The sequence below is a fragment of the Podarcis raffonei genome, chromosome 13, assembly GCF_027172205.1.
Source record: "Podarcis raffonei isolate rPodRaf1 chromosome 13, rPodRaf1.pri, whole genome shotgun sequence".
In the NCBI taxonomy this organism is placed as follows: Eukaryota; Metazoa; Chordata; class Lepidosauria; order Squamata; family Lacertidae; genus Podarcis; species Podarcis raffonei.
The window spans coordinates 52,228,474-52,247,179 of record NC_070614.1 but is presented as its reverse complement, the minus strand read 5'-3'; the positions used below and the strand labels follow the sequence as shown (position 1 = coordinate 52,247,179).

Below are 18,706 nucleotides of genomic sequence, written 5' to 3'. Positions count from 1 at the left end.
GATGGACACAGAGATAAAATTACGGATTATTTCTCCTCCCACCTTTTCAAAACCAGATTACAGTCGTTTTATTTCCTCTCCTGGGCCTTGAAGAGGGAGATACTCCTTGAGGGAGGCAATTGATTTGGGGTCGAGGAAAGATTGTGTAGGAAGAGGCACAGATTAAACACAGCTCTCTGGAATTTGGGAAATGGTGTGTTTCATCTCTGTGTGTGTTGAAATTCTCAGCGGTTTCTTCCTGAGGTTGAAATCTAATTTTGCAGGTAGAGCAAACCTGCCTCAAGGTTTGCCCACGTTTATTTCGTTCGTAATTAGCTGAGCGTAAACGGAACTTTCTTTTTCTTTTAATTTAAATTGCGGTGTGGACATTTTAAATAAACTCGCATCTCTGGCCAAACCGCCCCAAATGACCAAGCTAAAGGCAACCAGTGTGGTCTTTTCCGTGTTTTAATTTTCTGCCTCTGTGTGTGAGTGTGTTCTTGTTTGTTTTTCAAAGGACTGGGGTTTATTTATTTCATAAAATCTATACACCGCTTGAGTGTTGGGGGCGGGCGGGGAAGCCCCAAAGTGATTTGCAAAACAAATTAAGACATTTTCCTTACTGACGGTTTTGTGAACAGCAAAAGCGTCAAACTTGCGAAAAGTTAAAATAACGACAAATTAAAAATAGATTGCAACTCACACCAACTTTCTAAACATCACAGGCAGGCATGCTTAAGCAAGAATGTTTTTAGCAGGCGCTGAAAAGAGAACCATGAAGGCACTTGCCTGATATAGATAGGCAGGGAGTTCCAAAGTTTGTGTTGTTGTTGTTGTTTAGTCATTTAGTCGTGTCCGCCTCTTCGTGACCCCCTGGACCAGAGCACGCCAGGCACTTCTGTCCTCCACTGCCTCCCGCAGTTTGGTCAAACTCATGCTGGTAGCTTCGAGAACACTGTCCCACCATCTCATCCTCTGTCGTCCCCTTCTCCTTGTGCCCTCCATCTTCCCCAACATCAGGGTCTTTTCCAGGGAGTATTCTCTTCTCATGAGGTGGCCAAAGTCTTGGAGCCTCAGCTTCAGGATCTGTCCTTCCAGTGAGCACTCAGGGCTGGTTTCCTTCAGAATGGAGAGGTTTGATCTTCTTGCAGTCCATGGGACTCTCAAGAGTCTCCTCCAGCACCACAATTCGAAAGCATCAATTCTTCTGTGATCAGTCTTCTTGATGGTCCAGCTCTCACTTCCATACATCACTACTGGGAAAACCAGAGCTTTTACTATACGGACCATTGTTGGCAAGGTGATGTCTCTGCTTTTTAAGATGCTGTCTAGGTTTGTCATTGCTTTTCTCCCAAGAAGCAGGCGTCTTTTCCCCCAAAGTTTAGTAAAGCTAAAGGGACCCCTGACCATTAGGTCCAGTCATGGCCGACTCTGGGGTTGCGGCGCTCATCTTGCTTTATTGGCCGAGGGAGCCGGCGTACAGCTTCCGGGTCATGTGGCCAGCATGACTAAGCCGCTTCTGGCGAACCAGAGCAGCGCACAGAAACGCCGTTTACCTTTCCGTCGGAGCGGTACCTATTTATCTACTTGCACTTTGATGTGCTTTCGAACTGCTAGGTTGGCAGGAGCAGGGACCGAGCAACGGGAGCTCACCCCGTCATGGGGATTCGAACCGCCGACCTTCTGATCGGCAAGCCCTAGGCTCTGGTTTAACCCACAGCACCACCAGGTAGGCCCCACAAATAACCCAGAGATGCATTTTAAATAAAAGGACACATTCTGCTCATGTAAAAACACACTGATTCCTGGACCGTCCACAGGCTGGATTTAGAAGGCGATTGGGCCGGATCCGGCCCCCAGACCTTAGTTTGCCTACCCATGAGGTAGGGCTTTGGAGAGACTCCCTACTTTGGGGGATGGTGCCTGATAACACACAAAAAAAGACACACATACACACCCGGATGTAAAATTGCATAATGGAATTGATACAGACATATAATTGAAAGGCAGTTTTCACGTCTTTCTGAAGGCTGCCCTGTATCAGGAAGTTTTTAATGTCTGGTGTTTCACTGTTTTCTTTTATATTCTGTTGGAAGCTGGCCAAAGTGGCTGAGACAGGCAGGTCAGATGGGTGGGGTATAAGTAATAAATTATTATGTCCTGCAAATAATAATAATAATGTCAGAAGGTGGTAAGCTCTCCTTCCTTGGAGGTTTTTAAAGCAGAGGTTGGACGGCCATCTGTCATGGATGCTTTAGCTGAGATTCCTGCATTGAAGGGGGTTGGGCTGGATGACCTTTGGAGGTCCCAACTCTACAATTCTATGATATAGAGCAGAAAGACACCAAGTGACCTGTGTGCCCGTTCAAACTGCTGACCAGGTGCTGTTAAAAGGGGAGGGGGTAATTCTACTCAGAGTAGACCCATTGAAATCAGTAGACCTAACTTAGACATGCCCATTCACTGCAAAGGGTCTGCTCTGAGTACAGCTAATACAGTGATCCCTTGGTTCTCAAACACCTTGGTACTCAAACAACTTGGAACCCAAACAACTGCAAACCCAGAAGTACCGTATTTTTCGCTCTATAACACGCACCCGACCATAACACGCATGTAGTTTTTAGAGGAGGAAAATCCGTAGGCATGCCACCCGTAGGCATTCCCTCCATAACACGCACAGACATTTCCCCTTACTTTTTAGGAGGAAAAAAGTGAGTGTTATGGTGCAAAAAATACGGTAAGTGTTCCGGTTTGCAAACATTTTTCAGAAGCCGAACGTGCTCTGTTTTGAGTGTTATGCTTCCGATTTGAGTGTTCTGCTGAGGTTTGTCTGTTTTTGCTATTTATTTTCCTTTTTAGTTTTCGCAGCTCTTTTTCATTTTGTTCTTGTGACTGTATGGAACCCAGTACAGCTACTGATTGATTGGTTGTGTGACTGCAGTACATTGCTTATTGCTTTCATTTTATGAATCAATGGTCTTGTTAGATAGTAAAATTGCTGTTTTAGGGGTTATTAAAAGTCTGGAACGGATTAATCCATTTTGCATTATTTTCTATGGGAAAGCGCGCCTTGGTTTTGGAACGCTTTGGTTTCGGAACGGACTTCCGGAACGGATTAAGTTTGAGAACCAAGGTACCACTGTATTTGGATAAAACCTGGGCATGTGCAATAGAGGACAGCTTTCAGGAGAAGAACGTCCTCTCTAAAACATTTAATACCCTGTTATTCTGGCAACCAACCAGTGGTCTGACTCTGTAGAATAAGGGCTCAGGTAGGTAGCCGCATTGGTCTGATGCAGTCAAAATAAATAAAAAAATTGTCCAGTAGCACTGACCTTAAGGTAAAGGTAAAGGGACCCTTGACTGTTAGGTACCGTTAGGTCCAGTCGCGGACGACTCTGAGGTTGTGGCGCTCATCTCGCTTTACTGGCCGAGGGAGCTGGCATACAGCTTCTGGGTCATGTGACCAGCAGGACTAAGCCACTTCTGGTGAACCAGAGCAGCGCACAGAAACGCCGTTTACCTTCCCGCCGGAGTGGTACCTATTTATCTACTTGCACCTTGACGTGCTTTCGAACTGCTAGGTTGGCAGGAGCAGGGACCGAGCAACGGGAGCTCACCCCGTCGCGGGGATTCGAACCGCCAACCTTCCGATCGGCAAGCCCTAGGCTCTGTGGTTTAACTCACAGCGCCACCCGTGTCCCTAAGCGTAATGCTGGTGGTCAGCAAAAGAGGTTTAAAGACTCTCTCAAGGCAAATCTTTAAAAATGGAGTATAAACACCAATAACTGGGAAACACTGGCCTGCGATTGCTCCAGTTGGAGAACAGTCTTTACCAAAGGTGTCGTGGGCTTTGAAGACACTCGAACTCAGGACGCAAGGGAGAAACGTGCTAAGAGGAAGGTACGCTTGGCAAATCCACACGCTGATCAACTCCCGCCCGGGAACCAATGTCCCCACTGTGGAAGGACGTGTGGGTCCAGAATTGGCCTCCACAGTCACTCACGGACTCCCTGCTAAAACCGTGTTTATGGAAGACAATCTTACTTGGGTACGAGGGATCACCAAAGAAGCAGCTCTCTGCACGTGCTCAGTGGAGCTCTCGTTTTGCATCCCTTGTACATCAACCCAGGATCAAGTCGCAGCCCTGCAATAGATTTCTGAGGTTCTGCCTCCGTGCTATTATGGCTTAACTGAGACCCTGCACTACGCTGGGGATGTCTTAACTGACTTGAATTCCTAGTCTCACGCCCTTGGCATCGCCGCATTTCAGAACAGCCAACAGGCAGGCGCCCAAGAATGTTACTTGCCCCAAAATGGAAAGAAGTGTAAGTCCCAGCAAAGGAAGAATGGATACAAAAACTTATGGAATATGCAGAAATTGCGAAACGTACCGGTAGAATAAGAAATCAAGATAAACTTTTTCATATATAACAGCATGCAAATGCTTTATTGAATATTTACAGATGAATTGTAAACAGATAAGAACATTGGCAGGATTACTGTAACAACCTGCAGTTTAATAAGAGTATATAAATAAAATAAACGAGCAAATTAATTGAATTTGGAAATGCAGAAGATATTAAAAGTAAATTTAAGGAAGTGCAGAAAGAGGGGTGGAAGTCAAGTTTTGAAAGGTTAAAATGACTAAAATTAATGAAATGAATGATGATGATGATGATGATGATGATAATTTTAATTCTACCCCGCCCATCTGGCTGGGTTTCCCCAGCCACTCTGGGTGGCTTTCAACAGAACATTCAAAACATCAAACGTTAAAAACCTCCGGATACAGGGCTGCCTTCAGATGTCTTCTAAAAGTCAGATAGTAGTTTATTTCCTTGAGATCTGATGGGTGGGCGTTCCACAGGGCAGGCGCCACCACCGAGAAGGCCCTCTGCCTGGTTCCCTGTAGCTTCACTTCTCGGTGGGAGGGAACTGCCAGAAGGTCCTCGGAGCTGAACCTCAGTGTCTGGGCAGAACGATGGAGGTGGAGACGCTCCTTCAGGTCTACTGGGCTTTTGAGGCCATTTGGGGCTTTCAAGGTCAGCACCAAGACTTTGAATTGTGCTCGGAAACATCCTGGGAGCCAATATGGTCTTTCGGGACTGGTGTTATGTGGTCTCGGCAGACGCTCCCAGTCCCCAGTCTGGCTGCCGCATTCTGGATTAATTGTAGTTTCCGGGTCACCTTCAAAGGTAGCCCCACGTAGAGCGCATTGCAGTAGTCCAAGCGGGAGATAACCAGAGCATGCACCACTCTGGCCAGACAGTCTGTGGGCAGGGAGGGTCTCGTCCTGCGTACCAGATGGATCTGGTAGACAGCTGCCCTGGACACAGAGTTGACCTGAGTCTCCATGGACAGCGGTGAGTCCAGAATGACTCCCAGGCTGCGCACCTGGTCCTTCAGGGGCACAGTTACCCCATTCAGGACCAGGGAGTCCTCCACACCTGCCCGCCTCCTGTCCCCCCAAAACAGTACTTCTGTCTTGTCAGGATTCAACCTCAATCTGTTAGCCGCCATCCATCGTCCAACCGCCTCCAGGCACTCATTATTGTTATTGTTATTAGAACAGAAACGGGCAGTAGCTTTGTGCCTTTCCCGGCGAAGCAACAGGCAGGCGCCCAACAGGTGCAGCCTCCCCGCAGGACACGGGATTGCAAGGAGACAGAGAAGCCTGCCTCTTGGGCAGCTGAGAAATGCTTAGGACTCTCTTTGTTTGGCAACCGCAAGGCAGCAAGCAACTCCCTTGCGGGGCGGGAACAGGATCCGCCTTCGCTTCCAGCCAGTCATGCCCATCCGGCTGGCACCTTTTAAAGGCGGCCGTCCCAGCTTCTCCATGGGGAAAAGAGGGGGAACCTTCTCACGGCTTAGGAGACCTCTGGGGCTGGCCGTTGCGGCAGAGGACGAGGCTCCTTCTCACAGCATCCTCTCTCACCTGTCGCAGGTAAAATAAGGAGGACGGGGTGGGGTGGGGTAGGATCAGGAAACCAGCACAGATCTCAGATGTGATGGAGAGGGGAGCTCCCGTTAGTGCCTGGCTCATGACACCCCCCTCCAGCCCCATCCCATAATTTCACGGCCCCTCCAGACGTTCTTTTTTTAAAAAATCTGCATCCATGATGCTATCGAGGTGGTTATACGTAAATCCCGCTTTCGACACTGTTTCCGAAACTTTCAGCGCGGACACAACTTCATTTCCAATCGGTGCAGGTCAACCTGCGAGTATCCTGCAACTTTTCACACCGCAAATGCTCCGGGAACGGGGTGGGGGCGATGTCCCACTTTTGCTGCGCTTATAGGATAAGAGTGACCCCCCCAAGCCCAATAATTATGTGTGGATCGACCAGTACGAATCCATCTCTAATGCGCTGTTATTGCACCGATATGACACATTGCAGAATACGCCCCACAAAAATCCCACCAGCTTGGGGGAGGGGGTTCTTCCAAAGTTTCCATCTTATATTATTGAGACCCCCCCCCTTCGGTCCCTGTTAAAATGGGGGGTCTTGTATCCCTCCCACCCGCTCCTTGCTTGCAAAACCCCTCGTGGGCTCCCCCTCTTCTGCGTCTTGGCGACCCCTACCAGACTTTATATTCTCTCCCTTGCTCATTTCCTTGTCCTGAGATTTGCTCCCCCCCCCCAGTTTATGCAGCCCAGAAGGCTTCTCTCTTCTCAGCCGTCACAAATCATCTCCCCCCCCCCCAACCAAAAAAGAAAGGAGAGTTCCCAGGAGAGTTGGGTTACAATACACCTGAACCAACCAGTTCCAAATTGCCCCTTGAGTCTCCGGATTAAAGATTTAAGCACTGCTTTGTATAATCAGTGAGCAGCTTTGCGGGGGGGGGATATTTGTCTTTAGACCGTGGGATGTGTGTGTGTTTATTTTGACAAATGCAGGTTTTGATTGGGGAGTCGCCATGATACTATACCGCAGAGGGCCCCACACTTTTTGCGCGCGCGCCCCCCCGCAACTTGGTGCCATAAATTCATTTCCAGCGCCCCCTCCCCTGTAAAAAGCGCTGTTCGGACGTTCGCACGACCCTCTCAAGTAAAGAGAACGGCACAGCAAAATTCAAAACCTAATTAATTGCGCATTTATTCCAAATCCAGTTAAAGCTATTTATTTCCATTAATTCCACAAAAGGGATGAACGTGGTCCAATGGTGCCAACTTTTCAAAGCCTGATAGTCATTTGCCTCTCCTGAGCCCACCCCCCCTCACTTTGAGAACACCTGCTATATAGGAGAATTGTGGCCACGCTGGGTGCATACAGAACTATGTTTCCCAGGTTTTTTGCTCTATGGATATCCTTTGATATGCTGACCCATCAATTTATTGCCCCAAGAATTCTGGACCTCTCCGTTTTCTTGGCAGCCGCCCGTTTCGTGCCTCCGAACTGCACGTTTGCCTGTTTGGTGCCCATTACTCGGGGCAGCCGAGCGAAGCGTCCCTGTTTAATGTGCCATTTGGTGAAATATTTATAGCACTTTCAAAGCCCCCTATCCGAGATTTTGCTCACGCGAATGCAAGCACGCCGCCTGATCACAGGGGATTTTATGGGGCTTCCGTGCGAAGCCTGCGCGACCCACCTGCGCCGTGGGAAACGCTGGTTTGGAGAATTGAACCAGGTGGGCGTTTTTTTGGGGGGGGGCAGACTCCTCTGCCTCGCCAGCTCCTGATGTCTTGCTGCAGGCCAATATGAGACTCAGGATTCTGTCCTCTCCCCCATGATTTTCAACATCTACATGCAGCCGCTGAGAGAGATCATCAGGGGGTTTGGGCTGGGTGTTCATCAATATGCGGATGATACCCAGCTCTACCTCTCTTTTAAATCAGAACCAGTGAGGGCGGTGAAGGTCCTGTGTGAGTGTCTGGAGGCGGTTGGAGGATGGATGGCGGCTAACAGATTGAGGTTGAATCCTGACAAGACAGAAGGACTGTTTTGGGGGGGACAGGAGGCGGGCGGGTGTGCGGGACTCTGTGGTCCTGAATGGGGCAACTGTGCCCCTGAAGGACCAGGTGCGCAGCCTGGGAGTCATTCTGGACTCACAGCTGTCCATGGAGGCGCAGGTCAATTCTGTGTCCAAGGCAGCTGTTTACCAGCTCCATCTGGTACGCAGGATGAGACCCTCCCTGCCCACAGACTGTCTGGCCAGAGTGGTGCATGCTCTGGTTATCTCTCGCTTGGATTACTGCAATGCGCTCTACGTGGGGCTACCTTTGAAGGTGACCCAGAAACTACAACTAATCCAGAATGTGGCAGCTAGACTGGGGACTGGGAGCGGCCGCCGAGACCACATAACACCAGTCTTGAAAGACCTACATTGGCTCCCAGTACGTTTCAGGGTACAATTCAAAGTGTTGGTGCTGACCTTGAAAGCCCTAAATGGCCTCAAAGGCCCAGTAGACCTGAAGGAGCGTCTCCACCCCCATTGTTCAGGTCAGACACTGAGGTCCAGCTCCGCGGGCCTCAGTGTCCGAGGAACCCCAAAGTTGTTAACATTTTTAGGGAGCTGACACCACGCTAAGGAGCCCAGCGCAGCAAACCAGCCCGAGGCGTTGGCGTCAGCAACTGAGCAAAGCCGGGTGCCTCGTGGTGTAAGCAGCGTGCGCTGGGCCCTACGCCAATCCCAGAGGTAGAGGGCAGAGCCAGTTGGCCACCTCTGGCCTCGCTAGCTCGCTCACCCTGGAGAGCCAGTGTGGTGTAGTGGTTAAGAGCGGTAGTCTTGTAATCTGGTGAACCGGGTTCGCTTCCCCGCTCCTCCACATGCAGCTGCTGGGTGACCTTGGGCCAGTCACACTTCTCTGAAGTCTCTCAGCCCCGCTCACCTCACAGAGTGTTTGCTGTGGGGGAGGAAGGGAAAGGAGATTGTTAGCCGCTTTGAGACTCCTTCGGGTAGTGATAAAGCGGGATATCAAATCCAACCTCTTCTTCTTCTTCTTCACCCCCGAACTCGCGGCGCAGAGCTGCCCGCAGTAAAAGAGCCCACTGTGGCGCTCTGACCGATGGGCGGGCTCTTCCCTGGACTCCAACTCTCGGGCCCCGGACTCTCAGCCTGGCACCCCTGAGAGCCTGGTGCCTGGGTGCCCCGCAACCCTGGCGCCTATGGTTAAGACGGCCCTGATTGCTATAAATCAGGGATCAGCAAACTTACCGCACCTTGGTCCAGTGTCTCCAGCGCCTATCACGCGGCGGGCCGGAGGGCGGGGAACGTGTGCCCATACGTGTGCGCACACGCTATTTCCGGCGCACTTCTGGGTCAGAGGAGCACTGGAAATAGCTTGTGCGCATGTGCACGGGCCTCCTCTGACCCGGATGTGCACCAGAAATAACGCTTGTGCATGCACAGATAACGCTTGCGCATGCACAAATAACGCTTGTGCATGTGCAAATAACACTTGCGCATGCACAAATAACGCTTGTGGGTGTGCGCGCAAATAACGCTTGCGCATGCACAAATAACGCTTGCACATGCACAAATAACATTTGCGCATGCGCACGAGCTATTTCAGGCGCACTTCTGGGTCAGAGGAGCACTGGAAATGGCGGCTGCTCCCTGCCACAACGTTCCCACTGAACATGTGCAGCCTTGTCTTGTGGAAGTTATAAAGAGCAGTGGGTTATGGCCATGTTTTGCAAAAACACTCTCTTCTCTCCTTCGACTCTTCTAGGAATCCAACCCTGAGAGATGTCGCTGCCTCTGGAAAACCCTCCGGATGGGGGCTGGGGTTGGCTGATCGTCCTCTCGGGATTTCTGGCCAACTCCCTCACTTACGGGGTTTTGAGATCTCTGGGTATCCTCTTTGAAGAACTGGTGGAGGCTTTCGACGCCAGCGCTGCCCAGGTCTCCTGGGTGACGGCCATCGCCTTGGCAACCCAGCAGCTGGCTAGTAAGTTTTCCAGATGGGGCCACCACCCAGAAGGCCACGCCTGTTGACGCCTTTGCTCCGGATACCAGTTTTTGTATTGGCGATGTTGCGGCGCTTGCAGAATAATATACTTTTCAAGCAACAAACCTTTTAACCATATTGGAACACAACTCAAAATACTGAAAAACTGTGCAGGGTTCAAATAGGCGAAATGGCAAATAATTAAGCCGTAAAAAGTCTGTCCAGACAAAAAGGGCAGCCGTTTCTCTTCATTTTTGAGTGAATCAGCTGGTCTGTCTCCGGAGCGAAGGCAACACATTTATCTGAGATTCCTGCATTGCACGGGGTGGGCTAGATGACTCTTGGGGTCCCAACTCTAGGATGCTATGAGAGCTTATTTCTAATGGACAAAATCTCCCAGCGCTCCTCATTTCTTGTTAATCTCACATCCCTACACTGTCATGTTTTAATTATTTTCTAAATATAATGAAATTAAAGGGGGCGGAGGTTGAGAGCAAATCTGGGAAGGGGTTGGCAGGGTTTGATTTGCATGCAGAACGCCACGGGTTCAATCCTTGCCTTGGTTCAATCCTTCAGTTGAACATAAAACCAAACAAACTAACCCATAACTGTGAGGTTGGGGGGGGGGAATCTCTAGAAGACGTCAGGGAACTAATCAGATTGCCAAAAGCCAGTGTTCTTCATCCTTGGCTCCCCAGACGTTGTGAGACTACAACTCTCATCATCCATGAAAATCTATTACGCTGGCTCAGGATGATGGGAGTTGTAGTCCAAAAAAAAATAATCTGGAAGACACCAGATTGCCAAAAGGCAATGTTCTTCAACCTTGGCTCCCCGAAAGTTGTCGGACTACAACTCCCATCATCTACAAATATTGGTTACTCTGACTCAGGATGATGGGACTTGTAGTCCAAAAATAAACCCCCAAGAGGCTGCCCTAACCCTTTGCAACCATCTTCCGCCCGTTTTCCACCCAGGTCCCGTTGGTACGGCTGCGAGCATGCGGTTCGGAGCTCGTCCGGTGGTCATGTTGGGCGGCCTCCTCTCCTCTCTGGGCGTCTTCTGGGCTTCCTTCAGCACCAGCTTACTCCAGCTGTATCTCACCCTGGGGTTTCTGACAGGTGAGTGAGCATGGGGTCCACCTTCCCCTCCTGCTCCCCCGCCGGAAGTGGGGTTCAGAAGGATTGCTGCCTTCCGACCACAGAGCAGAGCAGAGCCTTATCTCCCACAAACTTGTCCGATCCTCTGCTGATGCCATCCAAGCTGGCGGCCATTGCCGCCTCCTGTGGCAGGGAGTTCCGTAGTCAAACTACGCACTGCATGAAGGAGGAGGCAGAACATAAGCGTAGTGTTTAGGGAAGTTTTTAATGTTTGAAGTTTTATTCTGTTTTTAGTCCTCTGTTGGAAGTCGCCCAGGGTGGCTGGGGAGACCCAGCTGGATGGGGTATAAATAATAAAATTATTATTATTAAAGTAGTAGTAGTAGTTATGATGTGGGACGCGGGTGGCGCTGTGGGTTAAACCACAGAGCCTAGGACTTGCCAATCAGAAGGTCGGCGGTTCGAATCCCCACGACGGGGTGAGCTCCCGTTGCTCGGTCCCTGCTCCTGCCAACCTAGCAGTTCGAAAGCACGTCAAAGTGCAAGTAGATAAATAGGTACCACTCCGGCGGGAAGGGAAACGGCGTTTCCGTGCGCTGCTCTGCTTCACCAGAAGCGGCTTAGTCCTGCTGGCCACATGACCCGGAAGCTGTACACCGGCTCCCTCGGCCAATAAAGCGAGATGAGCGCCACAACCCCAGAGTCGGCCACGACTGGACCTAATGGTCAGGGGTCCTTTAGTAATTATAATAATAATGTCTCCCTCTCCTGCTGTGACCCGCTCCTCTCTCCCTTGGTCTCCCCAGGAACCAGAAGAGGCATGAAAAGGGCGGAGGATAGGTTGGCTGAAGGCAGGCATAGTCTCCGATTGCTTGGGAAAAACTCTGGAGCGGAGGAGACATTGATGGCTGTGGGGAGACAGGGACCTTCAGCCCCCACAACTGCCTCATAGGGGCAGGACCACAATTGCTGTGCTCATTAGTCTTGGCAGTCCTGAGCACATCTTTGAATAAAGAGGAATTTATTGTTGGCAACAACACGGCATAGCTGTCAAGTGTCCCTTATTTGAAGGGACAGTCCCTTATTCCAGCGCCATGTCCCGCTGCTGTCCCTTATTGATGGATGTCCCTTAAATGATGTCCCTTAAATTTCAAAGGAAGCAGCTCCTCTCCCTCCCTCCCTGCCGGCCAGGGAGGAGGGAGGCTCCAAGGCATGTTGCTTGGCTGTGTTGCTCACCCAATAAGAAGTCTAAGAACGACTGGGGGGTGGAGCTTGCATGCCTTGTGTGTGGCTAGTTAATGCAAGCTGAGGGGGTTTTTGAATGCTGGACGCCATTTTGTTGCATGTGCTGCTGCAAACTTTGCAGTGCAAAGCCAGGCCGGGGAGCCATCTTAAGTTGAGGCTGCATAGGCCTTGTGGTGCATGTGATTCAGATTCTAGTCAGTTGAACCTCTGGTTACAAAGTTGGTTGGACAGTGTTCTCGAAGCCACCAGCATGAGTTTGACCAGACTGCAGGAGGACAGGAAGACTGGAGTCCCTGGAACAGGCGAGGCTGCAGGTCCCTTATTTTGGCTGCTGGTCCCTTATTTTCAAGGCTGCTGGTCCCTTATTTTCAAATCTGTAAGTTGAACAGCTATGCAACACGGCTGCCTGCTCTTTCCTTCGCCCACCCAAAGCCTCTCTCCCCTCGCAGGTTTCGGCTGGGCGCTGGCCTTCGCCCCCGTCATGGGCACCCTCTCGCGCTACTTCTCGTCTCGGCGCTCCCTGGCGATGGGCCTGGCACTGACGGGCAATGGACTGTCCTCCTTCGCCTTCTCCCCGCTGCTCAGGCTCCTGGCTGACTCTCTGGCGTGGCGGGGGGCTCTGTTCGCCACCTCCGCCCTGGGCCTCCACCTCTTGGTCTGCGGGGCCCTCCTGCGCCCGCTGAGCCTGCGGGGCGACCTCTCGCACTCGGGACCGGGCTTCGACCTGGGCCTGTTCGCCGAGAGGGGCTTTGCAGCCTTCTCCCTCGGCGCCGCCCTACTGGCCGCTGGCTACTTCACGCCTTACGTCCACCTGGAGCCCTACGGCCGGGCGATGGGCCTCGGACCCTACGAAGCCGCCGCCGTTGTGTCCGCGGCCTCCCTCTCGGACGCTCTGGCCCGGCTGCTGGCCGGCGGCCTGGCTGACCAGCGCCTCCTGTCCCCGGCCCGCCTCCTCGTCCTCTGCAGTGCGCTGACCGCCTGCAGTCTCCTCCTCTTCCCGCTCGCCTCGTCCTTCGCAGATGCCCTCGGACTGGCCCTGCTCTACGGCACAAGCGCGGGCAGTTTTGCCACGGTGGCCTTCGGGGTCTTGCCCGAGATCGTTGGCGTGTCACGCGTGGTCAACGCCACAGGACTGTGTCTGATGGCCATGAGCGTCGGGGGGCTGCTGGGCCCACCTCTCTCTGGTAAGGGACACCTCGCTTATTATTATTATTATTATTATTATTATTATTATTATTATTATTACAACAGGAGGTCTCGGGGGGTTCACAGAAAAGATCACAACATGTTGTTGTTGTTTAGTCGTTTAGTCGCGTCCGACTCTTTGTGACCCCCTGGACCAGAGCACGCCAGGCCCTCCTGTCTTCCACTGCCTCCCGCAGTTTGGTCAAACGCATGCTGGTAGCTTCGAGAAGACTGTCCCACCATCTCATCCTCTGTCGTCCCCTTCTCCTTGGGCCCTCCATCTTTCCCAACATCAGGGTCTTTTCCAGGGAGTCTTCTCTTCTCATGAGGTGGCCAAAGTCTTGGAGCCTCAGCTTCACAATCTGTCCTTCCAGTGAGCACTCAGGGCTGATTTCCTTCAGAATGGAGAGGTTTGATCTTCTTGCAGTCCATGGGACTCTCAAGAGTCTTCTCCAGCACCAGAATTCAAAAGCATCCATTCTTCGGCGATCAGCCTTCTTGATGGTCCAGCTCTCACTTCCATACATCACTAAGTGGTACCTTGGGTTAAGAACTTAATTCATTCTGGAGGTCTGTACTTAACCTGAAACTGTTCTTAACCTGAAGCACCGCTTTAGCTAATGGGGCCTCCCGCTGCTGCCACGCCGCTGGAGCACGATTTCTGTTCTCATCCTGAAGCAAAGTTCTTAACCCGAGGTACTATTTCTGGGTTAGCGGAGTCTGTAACCTGAAGCGTATGTAACCCGAGGTACCACTGTACTGGTAAAACCATAGCTTTAACTATACGGACCTTTGTCGGCAAGGTGATGTCTCTGCTTTTTAAGATTATTATTATTATTATTATTATTATTATTATTATTATTATTACAACAGGAGGTCTCGGGGGGGTTCACAAAAAAGATCACAACATATATAATCAGAATTATATAATCAGAATTAGAAGGAACGTTTTTGCCTGGTGTCTAAAGGTGTGTAATGAAGGCACCAAGTGAACTACTCTAGGGAGAGCATTCCACAGACAGGGAGCCACTACAGAGAAGGCCCCGTTCTCGTGTTGCCACCCTCCGGACCTCTTGAGAAGGAGGAACACGAAGAAGGGCCTCAGAAGATGATCTCAGGGTCTGGGTCAGTTCATATGGAAAGAGACGGTCCTTGAGGTATTGTGGTCCTGAGCCATTTAAGCCTTTATAGCTCAAAACCAGCACTTTGAATTGGGCTCAGAAACTAATCGGTAGCCATTGAAGTCAGACCAGGATCAGTGTAAAATGCTCAAACCGCTTTTTCCCTCCAAGGTGGCATATGTGGTTCTGTCCTTGTGTTTAATCCCCACAGCGGCTAGTTAGAGAGAGGCGGGGGCCGGCCCCTGAGGTCTTGTCTGGGGAGCTTTGAGGCCGAGCAAGGATTCGTACCCCAGCCTCTCAGGTTCTATTTTGGCACTCCAAGCACTAGATCATGAGACTCTTAATCTCGGTGCTGCGGGTTCAACGTTGGGCAAAAGGTTGCTGCATTGCAGAGGGTTGGACTAGATGACCCTTGTGGTCCCTCCCAGCTCTGCAGTTCTACGATTCCACCCCACGCCGGCTCTCGTTTATGACAGCTTGTTCCTGGTCTCTGATATGCCGACCAGAGGTCCTTGCAAGACCTTAGCGAGTTTAGATGTGTCTTTGCTAAACCTGATCTGCCGGACGGCTCAAAGTTCTTGCAATGAAGAGACTTCACCTCCTTTGCCCGAAAGCTGGATCGTAACAACTACATGACTCTTAGAAAACATTTGAAGGCAACACTCTGTAGGGAAATATATATATATAAAATTAAACAATGGGGGTGGTGACGCTCCTTCAGGTATACTGGACCGAGGCTGTTTATGTGAACGCATATGCAAACGTCATGCAAGTTTCTTGCCACACGTTTCCTCCTTACTTGAATGTGCCAGGCGCCCGTGCCGGATTTACGTATAAGCTAAACAAGCTATAGCTTAAGGCCCCACTCTCTCGGGGCCCCTCCAAAATGCAAAAAACTTTAATAAAATACCGTACTTATTTTGTTATGTGCAAACAGCTTTAGATACCTATGAGGTCCATAAATGACCATCCAGCATATATTCAACACACAAAAAACAGTGACAATTTATTGTTGACAAAGGATAGCTGGACATATAAAGGGCCCCGTTACCTTCAGTAGCTTAGGGCCTCATCAGACCTAAAGCCAGCCCTGCCAGGCACCAAGGTACACTGCTGTTATAAGAATTTTAAAGTTTTGAATATATAAAATAGATGTTCATAAATGTACCAAGAAAACACATACATAAATGTATAGACCACATGTCTAAAACCCCACGGAAAAAAGTCCTGAAACCATTTCGTCTCTCCCAAATGACCTCAAATATTTCTCTGCAAGGTCAAAGGAAATGGGGGATCTCCCCATTGTCTCTTTGCTCACAAATCCTGTCTAAGGGCACATTTAAGATATGAATAGGGTAAGCCTGTGACCTGTGACCTCATAACAAAAGAGTGGCTAGGATGCCCAGGTAATCCAATCAGATAACCTGGCAGACAGGATAAAAACAATGCGCTCAGGTTTCTGTTGTAGTCCGCCCCTTCTCTGATGTACGTATGATGTATTGGGGGGGGTCTTGGGCTACACCCCTTCCGTGATGTATGTATGATGTTTCTGGGGGTGGTCTTGGACTCCAGGGCGGGCAGTTTAAAATGTCTACATAAGAGCTTGCGCGCATGGCTTGGGGTCCCTCCACCCCCCCTGGGGCGGGGGGAGCACCCTGTTGCAACAGCTTTAACAAACTACCGCATTTTTTGCTCTATAAGACGCACTTTCCCCCTCCTAAAAAGTAAGGGGGAATGTGTGTGCGTTTTATGGAGTGAATGCAGGCTGCACGGCTAAGCCAGAACAGCAAGAGGGATCGCTGCGCAGAGCTCCCTCTTGCTGTTCTAGCTTCTGGCTTAGCCCCTCTGTCTCCCGGAAAAGCCCCCAAGAGCCGCGTTCCCTATAAAGAGCTGCGCGGAGCGTGTGTGTGGCTCTTGGGGGCTTTTCTCCGAGGAGGGAGAAGGGCAACCCATCAGTGACAGACTGCCCTCCTCCCTCCTCGGGGAAAATCCTGCAAGCGCCACACACACGCTCCGTGCAACTCGTGAAAGGGAGCGCTGAGCAGATCCTGGAATGCATACAGACTCAGCTCAGCGCTCCCTTTAAAGAATATTTTTTTTCTTGCATTCCCCCTCTAAAAACTAGGTGCATCTTATGGTCAGGTGTGTCTTACGGAGCAAAAAATCCGGTAGCTGCTTTGCTTCTCAATATTCTCTGGTTGGTCTCTGTTATTTTCTCCTACCAATAGAGAACCAACAAAAGGACTCTGTATGGGCTCTTGGGTACCCCATAAGGGGAAAGGAGCAGGGTTTTTTCCCCTCATAACACTGCCCTTGGACAGGGAGGTTCTGTTTTGCCATTAGCCACGAGTCCAGGCCTCCTGCCCAAAGTTAGAATCATAGAATCATAGAGTTGGAAGAGACCACAAGGGCCATGGAGTCCAACCCCCTGCCAAGCAGGAAACACCATCAGAGCACTCCTGACATATGGTTGTCAAGCCTCTGCTTAAAGACCTCCAAAGAAGGAGACTCCACCACACTCCTTGGCAGCAAATTCCACTGTCAAACAGCTCTTACTGTCAGGAAGTTCTTCCTAATGTTTAGGTGGAATCTTCTTTCTTGTAGTTTGGATCCATTGCTCCGTGTCCGCTTCTCTGGAGCAGCAGAAAACAACCTTTCTCCCTGCTCTATGTGACATCCTTTTATATATTTGAACATGGCTATCATATCACCCCTTAACCTCCTCTTCTCCAGGCTAAACATGCCCAGCTCCCTTAGCCGTTCCTCATAAGGCATCGTTTCCAGGCCTTTGACCATTTTGGTTGCCCTCCTCTGGACACGTTCCAGTTTGTCAGTGTCCTTCTTGAACTGTGGTGCCCAGAACTGGACACAGTACTCCAGGTGAGGTCTGACCAGAGCAGAATACAGTGGCACTATTACTTCCCTTGATCTAGATGCTATACTCCTATTGATGCAGCCCAGAATTGCATTGGCTTTTTTAGCTGCCGCGTCACTCGCGTTCTCGGAGTTCTGGCGAAAGCAAGATCTGGCGGGCTCCTACTGTCTTCCTCTTCCTCTCCAGGTTTCCTGAGGGACCTGACAGGAGACTTCACCGCCTCGTTCCTGGTCGGAGGGTCCTTCGTCCTCTGCGCCAGCGGGGTCTTCGCTGCCCTCCCTTCTTTCTGCCCCGGCTGCTGCAAGGATGATGGCGACCCCAGGACCCGGGGAACCCTTGGCCCGGTCCCCTCTCTGCTGCCTTCTCCCCTCACAAGCAAATGTTCACAGGTATGAAGAAAGAAAAGAAACACGTCTTCCCTTCTCAAACATTGACACAACAACCGAACTTCAGCCGTGAGCACCTGTTTTTCACCGCAGAGGCCAAAAAGTTGTCGCATATCTTAAATCTGGGACAGAGGCTGTTTCTCAGACACTAATCCACAAACTGGAAAGGTTTCAGAGGATTTGAGAATATCTCTTTTGCCCATGCAGGTGATTATTATTATTATTATTATTTTATCAAGGCTGGAGTTCGAAGGCTAAGGATAAGCCTGCCATTTTCACAAGACTGTGTCTGCCGAATAATTTCTCCCTTGAAATTTCATTTCAAGGGATCAATAACTTGCATACGAAGAGGTTGCTTTTACCGACCATGCCTGCACTGCAGAAGAATATATATATATATCTTTTTTATTAAATATGAGTTACGTATGCGCCGTGATTTAAAAACACACACGATAAAGCTTATTAAATGCTCTTCTAAGTCGCCGAGCAATTGTCGAGGGGTGTGCTAAAAAGAATTTGAGAGCCGCCAGGTCGAACAGCAGTTTTCTACCCAAATTGGCGCGCTTCAGGTGTTCAGCCATAAATCATGCACAGTCGTGCTGGCAGAGGCTGATGGGATTTGTAGTCCAATATAGCAGAGTAGGAGAACTGAAAGCAAGGCTAATATATTTCACATCTGACAACTAATGTGCTGCTTTGGTTTCAGATAGCACAGGGGTTTCAAAAGCCCGGGACACAAATTTTCATGGCCCATTAAGCAGCTAGGATGTCTCATTTGCCAGAAGTGATGTATTGAGAGTTGACTCTGGTACCTAATTTGGACCAAACTGATGTATATTTTGCTCCTGTCCCTTCCTAGCTGGGGGGTGTGGGGCTTCCAAGATGGAGGGTAAAAAAACAGCCTGCACCTCCTCCACCTT

General features: G+C 50.3%; 1 protein-coding gene across 1 annotated transcript; it reads left to right on the top strand.

The window, feature by feature from the left end:
* The first annotated feature begins 5,763 nt into the window (after positions 1–5,763).
* SLC16A11 (solute carrier family 16 member 11) lies at positions 5,764–18,706 on the top strand. Its single transcript, XM_053360638.1, has 5 exons — positions 5,764–5,926; positions 9,656–9,874; positions 10,852–10,995; positions 12,669–13,403; positions 17,587–18,706. The coding sequence occupies exons 2-5, from the start codon at positions 9,673–9,675 to the stop codon at positions 17,793–17,795; spliced, it is 1,290 nt and encodes a 429-aa protein (XP_053216613.1). The 5' UTR covers positions 5,764–5,926; positions 9,656–9,672; the 3' UTR covers positions 17,796–18,706.

Bases quoted from the DNA above. Each gene is read 5' to 3' on its own strand.
- SLC16A11 (XM_053360638.1), top strand. From the start codon at position 9,673: ATGTCGCTGCCTCTGGAAAACCCTCCGGATGGGGGCTGGGGTTGGCTG. The intron at 10,996-12,668 runs GTGAGTGAGCAT...CTCCCCTCGCAG, and splicing joins CACCCTGGGGTTTCTGACAG to GTTTCGGCTGGGCGCTGGCC. The intron at 13,404-17,586 runs GTAAGGGACACC...CTTCCTCTCCAG, and splicing joins GCTGGGCCCACCTCTCTCTG to GTTTCCTGAGGGACCTGACA.